Genomic DNA, 21,381 nt, shown 5'->3' with positions numbered 1-21,381 from the left:
CTCCAAGAGGATTGGTCCGTCTCAGTGGACACCCAAGCGGCGCTCAGTGGAACAGACACACAAAAGGACAAAGGGCAGGAAATAGAAGAGAACATACAGGTAGTTGGTGCTGGAATAAAAGAAGAACGGGGGAGGAGTTGCAACTTCCGATAGAAATATAGAAGAAAAAAACTTCAGGGAGTATTGGCATTAAAAAAAAAAAAAGCACAAACAAATGTTGTGTTCTTTTATTACTAAATATAGTGCAACAATAAACATTGCATTTCATTTCTTTCACGGTTTCACTTGAGTCCGAGGATGTTAACTTTGCCCTGCCCTTGTTTCTGGTGTTACATTCGAGGGTCCCCGGGAAAACTCAGGCTTCCGACTCAGCGAGACGTAAACATAACACGGACCCTGCTCAAAACAAAGAGAAAGGAACAGAATAAAAACAGAACAAGTGTTGGTGCTCTGGGCAGCATGACGTTTTGGAAAAGGAAGGCAGTTCTGATGCCAGACCCCCCGCCCCCCTTGCAGTCAAACAGACAATCCTCCAGGAATAAAAACCAGCGCCCTGCCTGGACAACAGCATCGTGTGCGGCTGTAGCCTCTATAGCCTCGTGGACCCGGTGGGGCCTTAGAAGGCCTGCTGGGCTGGGTTGTAGTTGAACGTCGTCGGCACGTGAGGCCTCTCTTCCAGCTTGTCGTACTCCAGATGGAATTCCTTCAACGCGCACAAACAATTTGGACAACATTAGCGGCGCCGCTGCCGTTTACCAGAAAAGACGGCGGCTGGACTCCCACCTTGGCCACTTTCCTCCAGTTAAGACAATCAAAAAAGTAGTAGGTTCCTCTCTCGTAGGTGTTGGTCTTCAGTGTCGGCTCCATGCCAGGCGCCCGCGTGATCCAAACTCGCTCCTCTTTGTGGTACCGCCAGTCCCGGTTAAAGCTGGAAGAGAAGGCGTTTGAAGAAAGCCTTGACTTTTTTCTTTTCAAAAGGGAGTGAAGAAGTCAAAAGCGAGTAACTCACAGCTCTACGGCCGCCAGAAGCTGCAGCAAATCGCCGCCGTTCATGTAGTACAAGTAGAACAACAGGTCTTCGCCGTATCGGGCCAGTTTAATGGCAGCCAGCTGGAGGTGCGACAGCAGGGGTACGGCTTCAGGGCAGGACTAAGACCTCATAACCTCCACGGTCCCACTGAAACACCTTGTGGCGTCTTAGAAGTCTTGCTGCTAATTCTATCTCTACTAGGGATGTCCCAGACCGACGTGGCTAACTGACGCATCTCCTGTGGTGGGATCAACAAGTGTTCTAACCCTAACCCTGATCTGGAACAAAATCCGATACGGATATCAACCGATGAGATGGGTAATTAGCGGTACCAATAATGATCAGACATCCCTGATATTTAGAGACAAAAAGCTTTGTGAAATAGGTACACATTATTCTCGTAAAACCCAAGCCGTTTTGTCCATTTGTGTTTTTTTTTTAATTTTCCAAATATTTCAACTTTCTTCTTGTAAATTCAGTTAAAGGATCTGCTTCTATGGAAGACAGTAATAAATCAAAGTAAGTACAGTAATATGCTGATTCGGGTACGAGTTCTGCCCCCCCCCCCAACCGACTGTATAAGCCTGTATACCAAACCTGGGCTTTTGGTATGTACTGTAGGTACTGTAGGTACTGTAGGTACTGTATGACGAGAGACCGGCCTCCCATGCGAGCACGAGTCGTCAGAATGAAGGGTGAGTACTCGGTGTCTAGTTCTCGTGTGTATTCTGTCCAATTACCTTGTCCCTGATGTGGATGTTGGTTAAGTACTCCGATGGAACGTGGAAGTCTGAAGAAACACGGCAGGAGAAGCGAGTCGGTAATATTTTGTAGTCATATTTCCAGGTGTACATCACCCAAAGAGAGCTTACCGATATCCTGTGGCCGACAAGGTGCTGAGGCCCAAGGAGACGCAAACTTGGGGTAAAGGTTTCTGCCAGGAGAGGAAGCCAAGAGGTCAGTAGACGTGAAAACGTCCCATTCGTGCTGAAATAGTGTTTGTTGGGAGTCATACTCGGGTGAATTTAAATTGAGTCCCAGCGTGGTGAGGTCGCTGCCGAGCGCCAGGTGGACCATCCCTGGATCGGTCTCTGCTGCGCGTATGAACGTCAAAAGGCCAATCATGCCAAACTGGTCCGTTACCATTCCCGACGGAATGTTGGTCACCCGGCCTGCAGCCGCACGGACAGGAAAGAATGCGACATACACGTTACGCTTCCCATCGCAGAGCAGACACTAATAATGCCAGACTAAAACCTTTCCTGGCACAAGAGTGGAAATATCAAAGAAAAAATGATTTTTTTATGTTGTGATGAGATGAGAAACAAAATAAAGCAGTTCCGCGCAGCGTGGACAACAATCAGGACGGATACGATTAGCTGGGAGCGCTCACCATCGGGCAACACCTGGATCCCTTTCTTCTGATTGTTGTTCTGGGCCGAGGCCACCTTGTCTCCGGGGAACTTGGGTCCATCTGCGTTGGATGTGCTCTTGCTTGTGGAGTTCACGTTCTGAACGGAAGCAAGGTCACTGAGGATTTGCCAAACCGTCCCGTGTTGAGCAGCGATACCTACATTGACCGTTTTGTTGTCATCGCTGTTCAACGAGGGGTCCTTGTAGTTTGGGCCGGGCAGCGCGGGGAAGTCCTCGTTGTGGATGGAGAAATCTTGCGTCTGTTCCGTTGATGGTTTTGTCACCATGCCAACTTGTTTGGTGGCGAAGGGCACAAAGTCAGACCAACGGTACGTGTCATAAAAACAGTCCAGTACAAAGCCGCCATTGGTGCCTTTGTGCGTAAGAGCCTAAAGTGGACCCACCGTAGGGAGCCCTTCCGGCCAGCGGGTTGAGCACCGGCGTCGGGTTTCCGGTCCCTTCCCTCCGGCTCCGGTCTGCTAATGCGGGGAAGTCCGACAGATCCAGCCCCGCTAAGTTTTCACTGCCATCTACAGCAAGCACAAGAATGACAACATCCAACATCCAAAAGGATCTTCATTGGCACCAACATGCTAGCTCATTTACAAGTCAGTTTTTAATTAAGCTGCACCACAAACAAACACTGCCATTTTACTCAAGAGGTCACGACACTGGACCAGGGAAAGTTAGGTCCGCTGCCCTGGTTCTACCCGAGGAGCATAGAAAAGAGGCATACGGTGGCCTTACAAGCAGCTAAAGCTCCACCATGATGACATAGCAGTGACAAAGCATCCAACCATGATAAGTCAATCTCTGCAAAGCAGAGATAGAGATCCTTATTGATAAATTCAATGAACGTTAGAGAGCATAGAAAACCTTCCAAATACAGGTTATGACTTTCTACATACGGTTTGTAAGGTTATTAGAGCCCTCTGGACAGGAAATAACACCCCTATAGTCACCTAAACACAGCTTTTCCCAAATATAGTAGACATGATAAGTGTACATTTAAGACATAGTAATATTTTAGACATAAAAGAGTTATGCTTGTGTGTTGCTATAAATGTGTTATCCAGACTGTGTGTGTTTTTATTAAGAATCTTTATTAGGGGTTATTGTGCCTGCCGAGAGATGATAACAGGCATTTGTCTCTCAATCAACATTACAGAGACATGACTGACACCTTGGGACCAACGCTCCCTCTAAGATGCGTGCCTGTGCAATCGAGCACTGATCGAACTCCGTGGGAACAGAAGAACAAGGGTTGAATGTGGGTGAGATGCTTTTCTGTTATGATTCTTTTCTTGAGCTGCTTTTCTGGCTTTTATTTTGACGGCCGGACTTACCAAAATACAGGAAGTTTGCCTGAGTGATGCCAAATGGGCCGGAAGGTGCTTGTTTTTTTCGGCTGAGATTTTTTTTTAAATCTTATCATTTTTTATTTAGACAAACGTAAACATACAAAGCAAATGTTAATGAATGTATTTCGAAAAACCCAGTCCCCCCCCCCCCCCCCCCACCCCGAGGCTTAGCATTCTAACCTGTTCCATTGAAGATATTGCTTGATAACGAGTTGTTCATTCCAAACGCCTGGTTGCGGTTCATTCCAAATCCAGACATGCTAAAACCAAAAGGTACTGGATTAGACATACGTGCAACGTGGCTTTCCTGCAAACTGCAGCGGACAGAGAAGACTGGCGCGCCCCGCTGCATCCACTCACCTGTTAACAGTGAAGGCCTGACGTGCTGGTTGCTGCTTGGGCATACAGATGATGCTGGGAGAGCTTCGACTGGGGCTGCTGAGACCCGAGCTGCTCATGCTATTGGTCCTGTTGCTCATCCCGAGGCCTTGACCGACCTGAGAGTGGTTCAGCATGTTCCTGGTGTTCATGGGCAAAGCCCCCCTGCGGAGAGGTGGAGATGACGCGTAAGAGCGTACGTCTACCAACCACACGCTTTGTTCCAGGTGTTCTCAAGCGTCACCAGCCTTGCACCTGCTTGGGGATGGAGGCGTATGGAGGGACATGGTCGGGACACCCGTAGTGGGGGTGATGTGACTCTGTAGCTGGGTGCTCTGTGTTAAATTTCGGTTTAGCTGAGGCGTGCTGTTTCCCATGCCTCTTACCGAAAAGCCCAGTGCACCTGTCGGAGCAAAGAGGAACACGGTCAGGCAAATGTGGAAACATTTTTCTTGGCAAAACAAAACTTTCAGCTCGTGCTTGGGAGTTACGGCGCCATAGAATAACCAGCTCGCGCTCGGGAAGGCTTTTGGAAATCTTCCACTCCATCACTCACTTTGTGGACCGTACAAACTGGCGCCAAGCTGCGACAGCTGCCCCGACGATGAAGATGGCGAAGGAGACGACAGCATCTGACGAGAGAAACGAGGACATAAGGTCTGCAGATGAATCCTGCTTCGGGACGATGGAACTCACGTCTTTGTCCGACCGATGTGGGAACATCGACGGCTGGTTGTAGTACATGTTCTCGTCGGGAAAGTCGATGTCCACGACCTCCACAAACTCTGCAAATTTCTTTCTGGAACCAAACATGCCTTTTGTCACCTGTAGAAAGGGAGGGCGAGTATTTTAGCAACACCAGCCAGCTGTTGGACTACATCTTTCACTTCCTGCAGACTAAGAGGGTACACACACTTCCTCGTCACAAGTCCATTAGCACTGTCAAGGATTTGGGTAGAATGAAGTGTGGACCATCCAGCCAGTGTGTACAGTAGATACAGTGAAGCAGGCTAGCTGCTTGTGTTTAGCGTTAGCATCACTAGCTACATGTCGATAGCGAAGGACCCTTTAGGCAAATACCAGCTTCCTTGGGTCCTTTGAGCTCTTTACCAAACCCAAAGAGTTGTCTTCCGGGCCGTAGCAACATACATACTCCCACACGGTTGCCTCTTTATCGGCTCGATTTACGCTCCGTTTGCAGGCAGCAGCAACCAGAGAAGAGGCGACTATCAGATGAAGCTAACTGCTAGTGCTAAGGAGCCGAGGCATATAAAATGCGGGGGGAGGGGGGGGGGCACGGCGGGGATAATCGGTCATTCATTTAAACGAATTGTGAGGCACGTTGGTTTGAAAACGAGTTTGAACGAGTAAAATGATCCTCACCGCATCAATTTCACTTGACTTCGTTAAATCCAAGATGGCTGTGTTCTCAAGCGAAGAAGGAATAGCCTTTACCCTTTGACCTTACAACCCGCAGACTACTTCCGTACACAAACCCCGACCAGTATGCGTCATTCCTATTGGCTGCTGCTCGGGCCCGAGCAGACACTCAAAACTCACATAGAGCTGCCATTGAAAATACAGATATTTTTAAAATATTCGTATTAATTGTCATTTGTACTTTTAGTTAATGTTAGTTTAGTTAATATTCTTGTTGACACTAAATGGAGTTGGTGAGGCACAGAAACAGAGTTCACACACTCAGTATGATGCGGTTCAATGCTACAGCACTAGAACAAAGAACCAGTTATAGACATATTGCTACATTCATATCAATGTCAGCGAATGGACCCTCGCCCGCCGTATGGAGTCAACTTCAGTGAACTTTTATTTTCATTCATTTCTTGTTTCAAAAGGCAAATTCAGAAAGTCTACCTTTTATAATGGTCAGATGGACCATGCCTGCCCACACCCTGTGTCATTGGCTCGAATGCCTGGCTTCTGTCTAGTGCCCATGGTTTCATTTGGGCTCATTTGGTGGAGGTTATTAGGGGGACGTTGTTGTCATCGATTGTCCACTGTTGTTCTGGTGAAGCCCTTTGAGGCCCTTCTATATAAATCAACCTGACTTGACATTATCTACTTGATAATGATAACCTGGATAAATCCCCACCATGTTAATCACATTGTGTGCTTTTTTTCTGTCCGAGGCTTCCAGTCCGTAAGTGGATGGAGACGGAAGAGGACGTGCTAAAAAAAATGTGACGGCGAACAAAGACCAGTGCCTCTTCTGATAAGGACCATGGCATTCCGGTTCCTGCAATGGTATGCAAGATAGCAAGCACACCATAGACGTGTGGCATAACGCTTCTTGGAGCTAACACAATTCAAAATGGAGTCATTTTCAATCACAGTGTTTTTAAATGTGATTAGAACTCTTCAGGGCACTCATTCAAATACTATCCTTGGAAAGGAAACATTTGGACTTATTCTAGTACTATTTACAGTCAATTTTGTGGTTAGAGCATAGAATACATGTTTTAACATCTTAGAAGCATGATTATGTATGTTAACATTATTAGAGCCATCTAGTCGTAAAATAACACCCCTATAGTCACCTTTACATCCGTCTTACAAAACACAGTATATACCAGGAGTGTTCAAAATGCACCCTGAGGGCCATTTGCAGCCCACATCTTTTTTTTAATCGGCCCATGGTACATTCTTCAAATATAATTTAGCAAATCAACTTATGAATATGTATACACAATAAGAAATATACAAGAAAAAACAACAGTAAAATGGAATATTAGCAGTAATTTTACTGTATAAAATCTAAATATGAAGGGGAAATTGTAATCTATCAAGAAAATGTCATAATTTTATCAGAATAATTTAGTAGTAGTATTATGAGGAAAAATAACATTTAGTAGCATATGTTTGAAATATTAAAGTAATGTAATGTATTTAATGTAATATTACAAAATACTTTTTCAGAATATTATGAAAAATGTTTTTGGAAAAAAAACATTTTTGGAATAATTTGGTTGAGGAAAAAGTTGTGACATATGACATATGTGACATGTGAATAAAGTCAAAATACTATGGAATAAAGCGATAGTGCTACCAAAAGGAGATTGACAAGGCGAATGTTGAACTGGTTGGAAATAAAACAAGAGCAGAAACGGAGAAAGCAGCTCTGACTTGAAAAGAAAAAAGCCAAAACTTCACTGAAAAAGATGCAATTTCACAAGAATTGACTTGTGATATTATGAGGGAAATGATGAGTTGAAATATTTGGTATATAGAGTTGAAATATATATTCAAGCGTATATACTGTATAAGTTCCTAGCGTATCTAAAAGAAGTCCTCTGGTGTACGTACTATACAGTATAATGGGGAATTGAATATTTTCCATCATAGCCTTCCCCTTCAAAGGTCCACATGAAATGATGATGATGATATGCTCATCCAGGCACGCCGCCCCTCCCTCCCTCCCTCCCCCCATCCCACCTCTGACATCTCAGGGAAGAAGAAGGGGGAGTCATGTGGCTCAAAGGGGAGGGGAGAGCTGTTAGTGGTTGCCGTGAAAGTCGGGGCAAAGCTCAGAGCCAGCGAGGAGTACCCTGGGGAACATCTGACCTGGGAACAGGATGTCTTTCAGCTCATTATACTGGATAAACACGGCGCTGGCTGTTGGAGACGATGAGAGCCACGGAGTCTCGCCGGGGAGTTGGTGATTTCTACTTTAATGATGGTTGTTCCCATTGTTGCTCCGTGGCTCACCAGCGCGTCCTTTATCCCGTGAAGGATCAGAGAACTCTAACAGCCTGTTTTCACTCTGAGCTCTCCAGCATGCCTGAGGAGCTTAAATGGAACCCCATGAAATCCACTTGAGAATGCTCGACCATCTCCAACGAAACTCCAGCGAAGGGTCGTTCGTGTCTCCCGGCAGGCGGGCAAAATGGGCAATGCCATGCGTGGCGTCATCGCCTTCATTCCGTCACAGCGCTGCCAACGCTTCCTGGTGGGAGACCTGAAGGAGATGCCTCTGGATCGGACCCTGGACCTGAGCAGCCACCAGCTGCGACAGCTGCCCATGGCCGCCTGTCTTTTTGACGAGCTGGTCAAGCTCTACCTGAGCGACAACAACCTCAGCAGCTTGCCGGAGGAACTGCACCGCCTGAGGAAGCTTCAGCTGCTGGCCTTGGACTTCAATTGCTTTGAGGAGCTACCCGCGGCTGTCTGCAGACTCCCCCAGCTTAGCATCCTCTACTTGGGGAACAACAGACTGTACCACCTCCCCAAGGAGCTCGGGGAGCTGAAGGAACTGAACACGCTGTGGCTGGAGACCAACTGCTTCACTGTCTTCCCGCATGTGGTGTGCGAGCTCCCCAACCTCAAAACCCTGCACCTTGGCTACAACCAGATCCGCAGCGTTCCTGATGAACTTGGAAGGCTGGGAGAGCTGAGAAGTATCTGGCTGGCCGGGAACGAGCTGGCGGAGTTCCCTCCGGTGTTGCTGGAGATGCACTTCCTGGCTGTCATTGATGTGGACCGCAACAGGATCCAGCGTTTCCCAGGCCTGTCCCACCTGCAGGGGCTGAAAGTGGTCATCTACGACCACAACCCCTGTGTCAATGCCCCCGTGGTGGCCGCGGGGGTCCGGAGGGTCGGCCGCTGGGCGGACTGCTCAGATGACGAGCAAGAAGACGAAGGCTCAAAGGCGGCCGCTGAGTCCACAGCCAAGGTTGCGGAGGTTGACCCAGAGGAGGAAGTCACCCTTTGAGGTCAAGGAAGTGACATTGGGCCGTGGAGGGGCCCCACAGTACAGGATGCCACTCGAGTGGGTGTGGGTGAGAACTGCATCAGCTTCCGTGCTTGCTTCCTGGATGGAAACCATGCTGACTGTTTGACCATACGGCTAGCCGCCATATTTAGGTTGGTTCTGGTGTTTGTATGAATATATAGAATACGCCATATTATTGTATAATACAGTATAAGGTTTGATACACTCCAAGTATTTGTAAATGGCTATGTGTGGTGATTAGTTATAGCCTTATGATCTGTTTTGGATTCCTCCTGCGCCATATTCATGGATGTGCTTGAGATTTGGTGTTTATTAGTTCAACCTCAAAGTGTTTATCATTCCATAAGAATGGCGAAGCGCTACTTTGGCTGATCCTGATGACGGCGGTAAGCAACCATAGTCCTTCCTCGCTGATATGCGAATAAAGCATGCTGGTTCCTGGATGAATACGGCCTCTTGGTGGCTAAATTGAAGCTATTTTGGCTAAATGAAACATTGTCCATCATACAAATGGCCAAATGGACTCAAATACCAATGAAGATGATTCAAATTGGGAACGTCATTTTTCCACGAGACAAGCAACAGACTTGATTGGCAGAAAACACTTCCTGTCCAGCACCCATTCCGCTTGCATGGGAACACTGCGACACCAACTTGTTTATTTTCAGATGTCAAATTAACCTTATTAAAAGTGGCTATGGAAGATTGTTTATGGGTTTTATGTAACGTGACGATGACGAGGAAGACGAGCAGACTGTGGAGCAAACTGGAGTGTTGCTCAAGGAATCCTGTGGCAGGACGGGGTACCGCACCCCCTAATTCAGGCGCTTCGCACCTTGTGAAGCTGGCGTCAGAGCAGACTCATCAACAGTGGGGGCTGGACTGACCTTTGACACCAATTGTGTTCATGACCTTTATGGACGGAATGGCTTTGGCGGCTCAGTCAAGAGGCTCAGATGACAATTGGCACCTCCAAGTCCGACTTCATGGCTCCGGGGAAGGGTGGAGTGGGATCTCTGGGTCGGAGATGGGAGTCTGCACCAAATGGGGGAGTTTAAGGACCTGTGGTCTTGTTCAGCACTCCTCCTATTAAAGAGTCCATCCATCCATCCATCCATCCATACTGAGTCCATACAATACCGAGTATTGCAGCATTATGTGTTGTTTTTTTATTCAGTGACAATGCATAAAAGAGCTTATATTACTTAGACTTTTGAGCAAACGTGTAAGACTATCTTTGGTACCATAACTTTTAAATAAACCTGCTTAGACCTGAGCTTGACCACAAGGAGTGAACCTATGACCTGTTACTTCTACCTCAAATAAACATCTGCTGTTCTCCCATGCGCCAACAAACATACAGTACAACTTAAAATATGCATCTAAAACATTTGCTCTTTTCTGTGCAACAATAAATAGCTGAATGAAGCCCAGTGGATTCTTTAACAAAGGCTAACGCTAAACTACGCTTTAGCAGACAGAACTGGTCAATGAGCAGGACGACACGTGCAACACATTCATTTAGCAGAATACAGAAGCTATTAGCGACACCAGCACCCAGGAAGCACCCAGGAAGCACCCAGGAAGCGCCCAGGAAGCACCCAGGAAGCACCCAGGAAGCACCCAGGAAGCACCCAGGAAGCGCCCAGGAAGCGCCCAGGAAGCGCCCAGGAAGCGCCCAGGAAGCGCCCAGGAAGCGCCAGGCGTGTAGCGTTCACTTGTACTGACTTGCATTTGTAACCTCAAGTGCATGCGCTCAATGTCATAAAACCGCAAGTCATGTGACCTTGTGACCGGAACTAAAGGTCAGGCTGCTGTGGAACTGATGGAGACTGACTGTGACACAAAACACTCAACATCACAGTGAGTGAAACATTTGAAGTCTGAACAAAGGGGTGTTAGTAGTGGAGTTAAAACAATACCTGCCCCCATCGACCTTGTATTTGACCTCTCATAGTGGCTGCTAGCGTTAAGACTGATGGGCAGCCATCTCAAGCGGAGTGCACGTGAACCTAAAGACCCTTCCCAGGGATACATCTTTGTCGGAGCGTCTGCTCTTCCCCCTCTGGCGCCGGCGAATCATGAGACGCCTCCATTTCGGCATCGGGATCATCGGGCTCGCTGGCATTTACTTCCACAAAGGACGCTTTTGACGACCGCGCCCCCACCGTGTCATTCGCCGGGTAATCGGCCGCATCAGTCGCGGGTCCAATGACTCTCGGAGTGTCGAGCTCTTTTTGGGAGCTCTCCTTCTCCATGCGCTTCCTGACCTCCTCTTTCCTCCGCTGCATGCGCGTGTTGTCTCCCATCATGACTTTGACCCGGACCTGGTCTGGGGGCCACAGCCCACCCCATATGAACTGCAGGTAGCTGAAAAGCACAATGACGCCGAGGAAGGCGAAGTTGGTGGCGATGCCAATCACGGCCGAGGTCAGGGGGAAGTTGTAGAGGATGTAGCGCACGCCGGTGAAATAAGCGTGGATGCGGAGCTGGGAGGAGTAGATCTGAACCCGTTTGGACTGGATCTCCACCACCGCGCCGACGGTGGGCTGATAGCTGTTGGTCTTGTACGCGGAGAAGAGCTCCACCTCGATGAGCTGCTTCTGCTCAGCCATCCCGGTCAGGAGGAGAGGAGAGAAGAGGAAAGTGCTCATGGTCTGCAGAAGACTGGAGCGGTAGTGCAGCATGGTAGAGCGTCCGACCGACGACACGGTCCCGCCGCCCCTGGTGTAACACGACATCTTGACCATGAACATGCCCAGTTGCTCATTCACAGGAGACTCGGGCAGCTCCAGTTCCAAAGATATGCGATAGGGCTGCCCGTAAGCCAACACCTGGTCCCTGTCGTTCCTCATGAAGGAGATGTTGGCCGTCGGGAAGGAGCAGAGCGCCAATTCCGAAGCGTCGCAGTCAGACGCGTAGTAGAAGTGCACAGGGGCGGAGAAGCTCACGGTGGGCATGTAGGAATAATAGAAGCTCCCGTAAAGAAAGATCGACACCCACAGCAGCAGACCCAGAACGCAGAAAAGAACGGCGGCCTGGAATAAGGTCCTCCGGGCCTTCAGCAGAGTCACGGATGCTACGTCCTGCACCCAATGCAGAACCAGCCCCATCGTGGACGATTGCGACCCCGGTGAGCTCCCTCTGCCGCCGACCCGGGCGGCGTCGCGTCGTTGTGGCGCTGCTGGCCGCTGCGGCTCGGGTGGGGTCTCTTTATGTTCGTACATCAGGGGGAGGCTTCCCAGACACCGTGGAATTGCTAACGTTCACCTCCCCATGTCAACACGCTTCTGCTAACGCCGCTTCTTGGAAACGTTAGGACATTTACGTCACATTTGCTTCCGGTCTGCTCCACGCTCGCGGTAATCCCACAACAACGGATTCTAAGGGGAATCTACAAATGACATTTTCACATCTTAGCAGCGTAAGCTTGTTAGCAACTAGCCAGCTAGCAGCTTCAATGCTGGAACACAAACAGTGACCGCCCCCGAGACCCGGAAGTGTTTGGATTTTTTATATATATATTTATTACTACAAGCTTCAATTGTACAAACCAATAACAATATAAGCAGAATTACAGGAACATAAAAGTGCAATTCTACAGAACAATATCAACATAAATAAAAATAAAAAAATAAAGAACCGGAAGTGCTTGGATTACCGCTTCCTGTCTTTGTGCTAGCACAGCTGCTACTTCCAAAGGAGGAGGCCCTCAGATCGTCGTCAACCCTGCGATGAAAAGGAGAGCTCGCGGGACGGGAGGAGCGGTTGGTCGGAGGACAATTCTACAGCTTTCTCCTTCGGGGCCCCGCGGTGGGAATGCCGGGGAGAGGGAAGAAGGACCCTCGGGATCGGATGGTATTTTCCACGTCATGTCGGCAGCGAGCTGGTTAGCTAGCTAGCGACGAGCTAACGAAGTACTCCGTCCCGGAGTCTGAATAATTGCTGTTGGTTGTATGTGGTGGAATAAGGTGTACTCGTCGATATGTTTATTGGTTAGTTTGCTATGTTTAGTCAGAGTTAACGCACCGTCCTAACACACCCGACAGCATCCGTCGTTAATTCGGTGGGAAACGTCAACGGCCGAAGTGAGCATCGAGCTAACATGTACTGTTTGTAAGTTAGTATTTGCATAATGTACTACCCTACTGTTTGTAAGTTGGTATTCGCATCGTGTACTACCCTACTGTTTGTAAGTTAGTATATGCATCGTGTACTACCCTACAGGAGCCATTGTTTGCAGACGATGGACTTAACGTTTACTGGTAGCCTGTTTGTATTTAAATGGTCGTTTGACTACCGTTTAAAAGCTTTAAAAGACTAGTTGATTTGCTGCACGTGGCTTTGATAATTGATCATTTGATAATTGCTCTTTTCCTTTTTGCAGATGAGCAGGAAGGAGAGGGGCAAAGATTCGTGAGAGACAAACGCGCCAACATGAAGCCTCCCACAGTGAAAGCCACCGGTATGTTGTTCGATGCCAGACTGGAGATAACTTCCCATCTAATAGCATGAGAAAGCGTGCCCGCTGTTGTGTAGGCCAACATGGCCGCCGGCAAGCAAACTGCACAGTGCCAGATTGACGGCCTTGCTGTGTGTCTACCTGCAGAGGGACTGTCTTTGCTTGGAGCCTATGAAGATAGCGATGAAGAGGATGCTGCCGAGTCCCGACCAACTGCTATGACCTCTCAGCATAATCGCTCTGCGGATATTGACAGTACATTAGCTAATTTCATGGCTGTAAGTATCATTTGTCGAACCGCTGAGGTCCAGGGTGACATTAGATTTAGCCAGAATAAAACAAATCCAAACAGCCATATTGGAAATAGTGGAAATTGCATACATTTAAATGAAGGGCTAGGCAATATATTGATATTATTAATATATTGATGTTTCTTTTAAGCGTGATATCCAAAACAAACATCGTTCATCTCTATATACAGTACAGCGGTGTCAAAGTGTTTGCCCTCCTTGCTAATTTTATGTTTTTGGGCCTATATTTTTGTCACACTTGAATGTTTCAGACTAACACAAATGTAAATGTTAGTCAATGACAACACAGCTGAACATGAAATGCTTGTTCAACGAAGCGCGGTGGTGGTTTGGGCACCTGGTTAGGATGCCTCCCGGACGCCTCACTGGGGAGGTGTTCAGGGCCCGTCCAACCAGTAGTCTACCCAAAGACACAAAACAGCCACAGACCATCATACTACCACCACCATGTTGTCCTGTTTGTATGAGGATGTTTTTCTCGAAATGTGGGGTTACTTGTATGCCAGATGTACCGGCACACCCACAAACCTTTGTCGTCAGACTGCAGTATTTTCCCAAAGGTCTTGGGATCATCAAGATCGTTTAAATGTCATTAAATATCATATAAGTAGAAGTGACAAAACAAAGCAGAAACTTCCAAATACAATGCGATTCATTATGTGTGTGAATAAATACTGTAATAATGTCTCTGCAGGAAATTGATGCAATCACCACTCAACCAAGTTCAGATGATGCAACGGGTCAGCCTAAAGACCCGGCTAGCATCCCACCCAAACCAGAGGCTCAGCAGCCGGGTGCCAGTGCACAGTTTGAGTTCAATACTCAGTACTCCTTAGCTGGAGGTAATTGCACGTGTGACCTCCATGATGGAAATCTGTATACACAGTAGCCTAATGACGGCCCTATCGGCCATCGGGTATATCACCTATCCACTTTTTTCTTCCAGTGAACGTGGAAATGGGGGACTGGCAAGAAGTATGGGACGAGAACTCTGGTTGCTATTATTACTGGAACACTGTGACCAATGAGGTCTCCTGGGAACTGCCCAACTTTTTAGCTAATCAAGTGCAAAGCCTGGCTCAGTATGCAGACAGGTGAGGGTGACATTTTCCACCGTTTATTGGATTGTCTTTCATCGTAAACACAAAGGTCTGTAGGTGGGACTCTAACACGCCTTCTCTTCCTTTTCAAGCTCCAGTGTCAATGGCAACGGCACATCCCATGCATCTTACTACGCTGGTGCAAATACAAGTGCTGCAGCTCCAACATCGACTAAAGACACTAAAGTCAAGGCAGGTTTAACCCCCCCCCCCACCCAAGTCCTTGGGACACTCTTTTTGTTGCTGTAACAGCATTTCACGCTGTCCTAACAGGAAGTCATGGAGAGTGTCGTTGGCCTCACCAGCAAAGAAGAGGAGCGCTGTGGAGTGGCTGCATCTCTGCTCGGTCCCTTGATCCCCGAAGAGGTGAAAGATGCAGAGGAGAAATGGAGAAAAAGAATCCTTAAAGGTTTGGACGAGAACGAGACCATTTTGGATTCTGACGGAGAGGGTGTTCGCCCCGCCGGATCCCCCGTGACTCCTTTGCGTGACTCGGACACTGTCCAAACTGTGGAGAAAGATTGTGCTGCCAAGAAGACCTCTGAGGAGAACTCTGACACAGAAGTGGGACCAGAGGAAGACACGATGGAGCTGGAACTGGCTTTGGAGAGAAAAAAGGTTGGTGGTGTGCTTGTCACAGTATCACAAGGGCCTGCCTTTACCTTTGAACCCGACCGCCCATCCTTAGGCTGAGCTTCAGGCACTGGAGGATGGGGATGGAAGCGCAGGGGGCTCCAGTCCCTCTTCTGAGACAAGCCAAGATGCTTCTGGTTCTCGTGCCGCACTTAAGAAGAAACGGTGGAAAGCAGTTTTTCCCAGCGCTTCAAGTCCTGATTCCAACAGTCGGAGCTCAGACCTTCCGGACAGCACACACGCCGGTAAGGTGTCAACCGGGGGGAAACCAGTGCGAGGAACCCCACCACTAAATGCCGTTTCCAACAGCAAACGTCAACGTGCTGGAGAGCATGGCAGCAGAGGAGGACAGGGAGACGGAGGACTCTGAGCAGAAACCAGATTTAAACGCTCCACCCAAAGATGAAGTAGAGACACCAGAGCTCAAGGTAAGGATGCGCCAATACAGGGGTGTCCAAACTTTATCTCAAAGGAAGGATGCAACTGTGAAGTTGTGTAGCGCATATGCTAAGAAGTTACACATATTTCATAAAACATATGTGGAAAAGCATAATAATAATAGTATAAACGTCACACTCTGCTCTTTTTGAAAAATTCTTCCTTCATCTTCATGAATTTTCTTGGAATATTGTAACATTTTCTTCATCCCAGTTTTCCAAAAGTGTATTTTGTCGTTTCTCATATTACAAAAATATAATAATTATTATTATTGCTATATATTCAATTCTCATTTTCTTATTAGAATACAGCTCTTTTCTTCTTTGACTTCATTGTAGGAAAATGTTGCTGTTTTTTTCACATATTAAAATTTTTTTCTAATCATGTGATGAAAAGAATGATTTGATATTTCAACCCTATGCTACTAAAATGGCAAATTTTACTCGTGTGACCTCTTTATTCTCATAAAATTGTAACTTTTCATATGCAACTTTTTCTCTTCATATTTTGACTTTATTGTCGTAAAATTATAGCTGGGTTTTTTGCGTTTCACTTTGGACCCCCTGCTCTCCTACAGTACCGAATGAGACAAGCCCTGTATTTTGAATGCTGAATAAATGTAGTTTCAGATTGGAGAACTGGCTAACACCTTAACCAGCAAAATGGACTTCCTGGGCATAAACAAAAAGGCGGTCTCGAACTTTCAGCTGCTTCTGCTGCAAACCGAGGTGAGGAAAAGCTGGATTCTGTCGCTAGGACCAATTTCCCTGCATGTCTAAATCCCATTTGGCTGTGCTTTTAATATTTAAAGCTCTCATTATAATCAGTCAAGTTGTCACTGCCGAGTTCATTACCCCCCCTTTTTTCCACTCCTCAAGACACGGATCGCGGACTGGAGGGAGGGCGCACTGAACGGGCTCTATCTTCGCCGCAGGCTGCAGGAAGCCGCCGAACACATAAAATATTATGAACTTAACGCCGCCCCTAAAGGCTGGTCCTGCCACTGGGACAGGTACGCACTGCTTGCCTTTCACATCTCTACACCCCCTCGCCCCCACGCGCTCCTCCATCCAGAGGTTGCAGACTTTGTATATGACTTGTGGAGAAGCTTAACCAGTACGTGTGGATGACCCAGACCCAATGCCTAGCATTGTGCCTTTCACACACTGGTAAGGGGACATCCACTCAGGGCCGGCCTGCTGCTCAACCGGTGTATTCCCGCCACAGAGGAATCCGAGGGCCTCGGTAGACTGAACTCAGTCAGTGGAGGATTTGGGAGGGGAGGTAGTAGGGTTGGTTGCCTGGGCGAGCTTTGCACTTTACAGGACCACAGCCCCCAGAATGCAATGCAGACAGAGTGACGCCCTGGAAGCCACCAGTGTCACGCATCAAATAAAAGGTGAAGATGGAGCAATGACGGGAATCCAGCAGGTCAGACCAACTCTTATTTCATGTCTTCCTGTTTATTAGTGAAACATATCTGTGTGATCTCCTGTCATGTACTGTTTTATGGCTGATGATGACGGTGCCTACTTCCTGGCATCGGCCCCGTGTCTAGGAGGGAGTGGTTGTTTGAAACAAACATTTTATGACAGCCGTGATGTGACCTGCTCAATACTTCATTCAGGATCCTCGGATGATTTGTTTTGCTTTAAGTGTTTTAAGAGCAAGGTGGGTCCCCAATCCACATTCCTAGTCATCTTCAATTGGACTCCCCTTTTGGATGGTGAAAGCCACCGTCCGTGCCAAACTCCAGCCACCGTGCGATTCCTCCCTTGCCAGGCCGTCGTTCCAGTCATCCAGTTGCAAGGCCACCCGTTAAGACTGGTGCCTTCTATCTCTGTTGTCCCACCCTATAGAGAGCACAGGCGGTATTTTTATGTCAACGACCTGACCCATGCTTCCCAGTGGGAGTTCCCGACGGAAGAGGCAAAGGGGGATGGCCCGAAAGGAAGCCACACGAGCCAGGACGATGACAAGGCGCCCAATGGCGGGTCCGCAGGTTAGTGGCCCGCGACGTGTCTGCCTTAAGGGTTTCATTCCAGGGTGTCCAAAGTGTGGCCGTGGGGCTATTCTTCAGCCAAAAAGTTACTGCTTCCACACAGAATGGGGGAACTTTTTTTGAGGTATTATATCACTGTTTTTTTCATTTTTATGCCTAGTGACCAGAATACTACATCTGACTTGTATTTCAATATGTTTGGCTAAAAATAGACCAAAGTCTACCACAAAATGGCAATCATTTCTTAAAGGGACCAAAATGATCATTTTCAGAGCAGCTACACACAATAACCAGCACAAAGCTTTCTAGTTCTTCCACAATCTGCACCTATTCCAGATGTATTTCCTTGGATTTGGGCGTCTGTTTGCATGAATTAAATGGGAAAACTTTGGACACTACCCCCCTGCGACCCTCGTGAGGAAAAGCGCTAGAAAATGAATGAATGCATGAACTTTGGACACTCTTGGTTGAATTCCTGTCATCCTCAAATGTAGTTCAGTTTTTCGTATATATTTCTTCTCTGAATCATTTAGTTGTTCTAAAGTCCAGGATGCTTCTTTAAAAATGCAGGACCGTCTGTTCGTGCGCCTGCTGCCCCACCAGCTGCCCCTCCGTCCCATGCATCTTCATTGTGGTCCCCGTCTCAGCCCCCGCTTCCCGACAGCCCGCCCCCACCGCCCGAAGACCCGCCACTTCCTCCTCTCCCTCCTGGTTCGCCACCTCCACCGCCGCCTCCCCCCGACAGTGATAGTGAAATCATGGAGGTGGAGATGGAGATGGACGACGACGACGACGAGCCCCCAGCCCCTGGAACTGAGGACAATGGCACCGGGTGGCCTCCTTCAGCCATTGCAGGGCTTAAGGTAAGGACGGATTTGCTGTGGATGTCCTTTTTAGTCTTTCCAGAAGATTGACCCCCCCCCCCTTTCAGCAGGTCATAGAATCTTCAAGTGTACTGGGAAAGGCTCAGAAACGCAAAGCTGGCCAGCAGAATAAAGCCATCATTGGAAGCAGTCCCATCCTGTACACGCAGCCTGTTGCCACCGCAGGTAAACGTTCACCTCCGTCATCGTCAGAGTATTACTCCCACCCCCACCCCCCCAGCAATACCACATTGTTTTGTCTTTGTTGCCTCCCCAGCTGCGGTCATGGCTGCACCCGTCTACTGGGGCGTGCCGGCTGTCACTGCACCCATGATCCCGTGCGAGCCCCCCCTCCCGCCTGTTCCCACTCTGCCCCCACAACCGCCTCTGCCACCTCCCCAGCCAACCTTTGAAGCCCCGGTTTCTAAAGCGGCGCCTGTAGAAAAGGTCAAGAAACCCAAAAAGGATAAGGTGTGTAAAAAGATGACTATTATTCTTATTAAAGTTAGACTCGGCCATCGTTTTCTTCCAACACAACAGACTTGTCCCTCGACACATCATGGCTTCTTGGTACAGGTTGTTTTTGACAGGTTATGTTTATCATAACCAGGAAAATATTCAATTCATCAAAAAGGAAACAGCAGGAACCAATTAACCTCGATATTACAATTGTGTATTCTAAATGTAAAGGTGACTATAGGGGTGTTATCTCATGTCTAGAGGACTTTCATAAACACGCTTTTCTACGCCATAACGACAAAAATGTTGTGTGTGTATAAAAAAATGAATCCTACTTTGCAGAAATTCACTTATCACTGTGTCTGGTGTGGAAGCAACAACTGATGAGGGTTATGAGGGATGACGTTATGTGCCTCCATCCACTCATGACACACCTGGCCTGTTCTCTTGTGTCTTTAGAAGACAAAGACCAAAATGCCGTCCCTGGTGAAGAAGTGGCAGAGCATTCAGAAAGAACTGGAGGAGGAGGAGAAGAGCAGCTCCAGTGATGAGGACCGAGAGCAGCTCAACAAGAGGAGTATAGAAGACTGGAAGCAGCAGCAGCTCTTGACGTATGTCTCTTAAAATAATATATAGATTATATTATTATATTTCAGCACATTGGGCCTATTTTTTGCCTAAATGAAGCACGTTCAAGCAAATGGATGACTCGCATAATATCAGATGACGCCGTGTCTGTAATTGCTCAGTGAGACGAGCACCAGAACAACAGGCTTTTATTTCAGCCTTAAATCATCTCTCAGCAGGCACAATAATAATCATAACAGGACTACACTTGTGAAACTTCCTGTCCATCAGCCATTCTGCGCCTCTACAAGGGAACACATTTACAGTGACACAGCCACACGAGCACAAGCACTTTCTCTTCCGTCTACTATATAGTATGTATAGTATAATATGAATGTAAAGGGGACTATAGGGGTGCTATTTTATTCTCATAATGTTAAATGTCTTGAGAAGATGAACAGGTTTTCTTTGCCCTAACTATGAAACTATTTTGTCTATTTGTAAAGGAGTAATCCTACCTGGCAGAAATTCACTTATCACGGTGGGGTCTGCAAGCAATGGAAACAAGGAATGACTGTAGTTAAAAGTGCCACAACGTTCTAATCAATCATTCACTCTCTTTTAAACCTCCAGAGGAAAAGCGTCAAAGAACGCCAACTTCGAGGCGCTTCCCGATGACTGGCGAGAGCGACTGAAGAAAAGGAAGCTGAACAGCACGTGACATCAGACGGGGACGTTTTATATGCGTATTTCCAGTAACGTGTCATCATGTAACTGGTCTGCTTGTTCATTTGTGGACTTGGCGGTCCATGCGTGGCACACAAAGGCTCTCCATGTCCTTGGCTCTTTTTTGTAGACCACAACGTAAATGTGCCAAACATTTTCAGTTTCTCAAGCCCTTGTATAGAAGCAGTCGGGATGGCCACAATAGTTTGTGTGGACGATTCCTCTCTTTTAGCATTTATACAGGCGTGTACATAACATGTATTTTGCCATAAGCCATGTTTTGGAAAGAGATGGAACGACTCTCACTGTGTATATTTTGTAAAGCTATTAAACTCTTTTTCTACGTCTGCTTTTGTTTGTGCAGCCAAACATTTGATCGTTTAAGTGGTAGAAGATAAATGGATGGACGGACGGAGGTTTGATAGTTTGTACAGCAACACGTGATGGAGATGAAAAATTTTTCCACAACGTTATTTTGTTCAGTTTCTCATAAAACTACTTAATGTTTTTCTCAAATTCTTCATATTTTCACTTTTGGTTCCGATTTTTCCATTTTTGCTTGTTCAATGGCTGTTTTAGAAGGTGCCTCGGACCAATACGAATTGGTATCAGCAATGCAGATCCGATACTGATAACTTGTGCAAATTCACCATATCGCAGGAAGCATACAAGACATTTCATTTAATAAATTCATTACAAAATAAAGGACACATATTGTATGCAAGAAAAACAGCTCCTCTTATGCTAGCCTATACTAGAATGTACCTTTCAGGTTTGTATGTGACCTAGCCGCTAGCATGGTTGACGCTAGCATGGTAGCCGCTAGCATGGTTGACGCTAGCATGGTAGCCGCTAGCATGGTTGACGCTAGCATGGTTGCCGCTTACA

At 47.3% G+C, this 21,381-nt stretch overlaps 4 protein-coding genes across 7 annotated transcripts; 2 read left to right on the top strand and 2 right to left on the bottom strand.

The window, feature by feature from the left end:
- Positions 1-213: 213 nt before the first annotated feature.
- Positions 214-5,663, bottom strand: cnot2 (CCR4-NOT transcription complex, subunit 2). 2 transcript variants are annotated; one of them, XM_058075272.2, is made up of 15 exons: positions 5,566-5,663; positions 4,879-5,007; positions 4,739-4,814; positions 4,438-4,585; positions 4,165-4,347; positions 3,985-4,064; positions 2,848-2,973; positions 2,605-2,735; positions 2,424-2,541; positions 2,046-2,202; positions 1,903-1,964; positions 1,771-1,820; positions 1,010-1,110; positions 784-928; positions 214-703 (listed from the first exon to the last, which is right to left on the bottom strand). In XM_058075272.2, exons 2-15 carry the CDS (start codon positions 4,993-4,995, stop codon positions 617-619), a joined length of 1,581 nt encoding a protein of 526 aa, XP_057931255.1. In that variant the 5' UTR covers positions 4,996-5,007; positions 5,566-5,663; the 3' UTR covers positions 214-616. The 2 variants fall into 2 exon arrangements, with proteins under 2 accessions (XP_057931255.1, XP_057931257.1); XM_058075274.2 differs by having other exon boundaries at positions 2,611-2,735.
- Positions 5,664-7,844: 2,181 nt separating this feature from the next.
- On the top strand, positions 7,845-10,335 carry lrrc10 (leucine rich repeat containing 10). The gene has a single exon (XM_058075964.2). The coding sequence runs from the start codon at positions 8,087-8,089 to the stop codon at positions 8,909-8,911; it is 825 nt and encodes a 274-aa protein (XP_057931947.2). The 5' UTR covers positions 7,845-8,086; the 3' UTR covers positions 8,912-10,335.
- LOC131131477 (seipin-like) lies at positions 10,064-12,446 on the bottom strand. Its single transcript, XM_058076216.2, has one exon. It carries the CDS (start codon positions 12,157-12,159, stop codon positions 10,945-10,947), a length of 1,215 nt encoding a protein of 404 aa, XP_057932199.2. The 5' UTR covers positions 12,160-12,446; the 3' UTR covers positions 10,064-10,944.
- A 173-nt stretch (positions 12,447-12,619) lies between these two features.
- Positions 12,620-20,840, top strand: fnbp4 (formin binding protein 4). 3 transcript variants are annotated; one of them, XM_078788639.1, is made up of 17 exons: positions 12,620-12,790; positions 13,320-13,397; positions 13,542-13,672; positions 14,400-14,547; positions 14,652-14,799; positions 14,898-15,001; positions 15,083-15,423; positions 15,494-15,683; positions 15,748-15,866; positions 16,506-16,604; positions 16,755-16,888; positions 17,736-17,878; positions 18,449-18,741; positions 18,810-18,927; positions 19,019-19,212; positions 19,660-19,811; positions 20,401-20,840. In XM_078788639.1, the coding sequence occupies exons 1-17, from the start codon at positions 12,667-12,669 to the stop codon at positions 20,486-20,488; spliced, it is 2,604 nt and encodes an 867-aa protein (XP_078644765.1). In that variant the 5' UTR covers positions 12,620-12,666; the 3' UTR covers positions 20,489-20,840. The 3 variants fall into 3 exon arrangements, with proteins under 3 accessions (XP_078644765.1, XP_057932198.2, XP_078644305.1); XM_058076215.2 differs by having other exon boundaries at positions 16,500-16,604; positions 18,813-18,927; XM_078788179.1 differs by having other exon boundaries at positions 16,500-16,604.
- Positions 20,841-21,381: the final 541 nt, after the last annotated feature.

Source organism: Doryrhamphus excisus, linkage group LG1, assembly GCF_037039965.1.
Source record: "Doryrhamphus excisus strain RoL-2023G ecotype Guam linkage group LG1, RoL_Dexc_Guam_v1.1, whole genome shotgun sequence".
In the NCBI taxonomy this organism is placed as follows: domain Eukaryota; kingdom Metazoa; phylum Chordata; class Actinopteri; order Syngnathiformes; family Syngnathidae; genus Doryrhamphus; species Doryrhamphus excisus.
The sequence above is the reverse complement of the archived record's forward strand: the minus strand, read 5'-3'. Positions and strand labels throughout refer to the sequence as shown.

Excerpts from the sequence above, each read along its gene's own strand:
- cnot2 (XM_058075272.2), bottom strand. The coding sequence starts at position 4,995 with ATGTTTGGTTCCAGAAAGAAATTTGCAGAGTTTGTGGAGGTCGTGGAC. Across the intron at positions 4,065-4,164 it reads CAGGCCTTCACTGTTAACAG|CATGTCTGGATTTGGAATGA; the intron begins GTGAGTGGATGC and ends TTTTGGTTTTAG. Across the intron at positions 2,736-2,847 it reads GGCCGGAAGGGCTCCCTACG|TTGGCATGGTGACAAAACCA; the intron begins GTGGGTCCACTT and ends CCACCAAACAAG.
- lrrc10 (XM_058075964.2), top strand. The coding sequence starts at position 8,087 with ATGGGCAATGCCATGCGTGGCGTCATCGCCTTCATTCCGTCACAGCGC.
- LOC131131477 (XM_058076216.2), bottom strand. The coding sequence starts at position 12,159 with ATGTACGAACATAAAGAGACCCCACCCGAGCCGCAGCGGCCAGCAGCG.
- fnbp4 (XM_078788179.1), top strand. The coding sequence starts at position 12,667 with ATGAAAAGGAGAGCTCGCGGGACGGGAGGAGCGGTTGGTCGGAGGACA. Across the intron at positions 14,800-14,897 it reads CTGGCTCAGTATGCAGACAG|CTCCAGTGTCAATGGCAACG; the intron begins GTGAGGGTGACA and ends TTCCTTTTCAAG. Across the intron at positions 15,002-15,082 it reads AGACACTAAAGTCAAGGCAG|TCATGGAGAGTGTCGTTGGC; the intron begins GTTTAACCCCCC and ends CCTAACAGGAAG.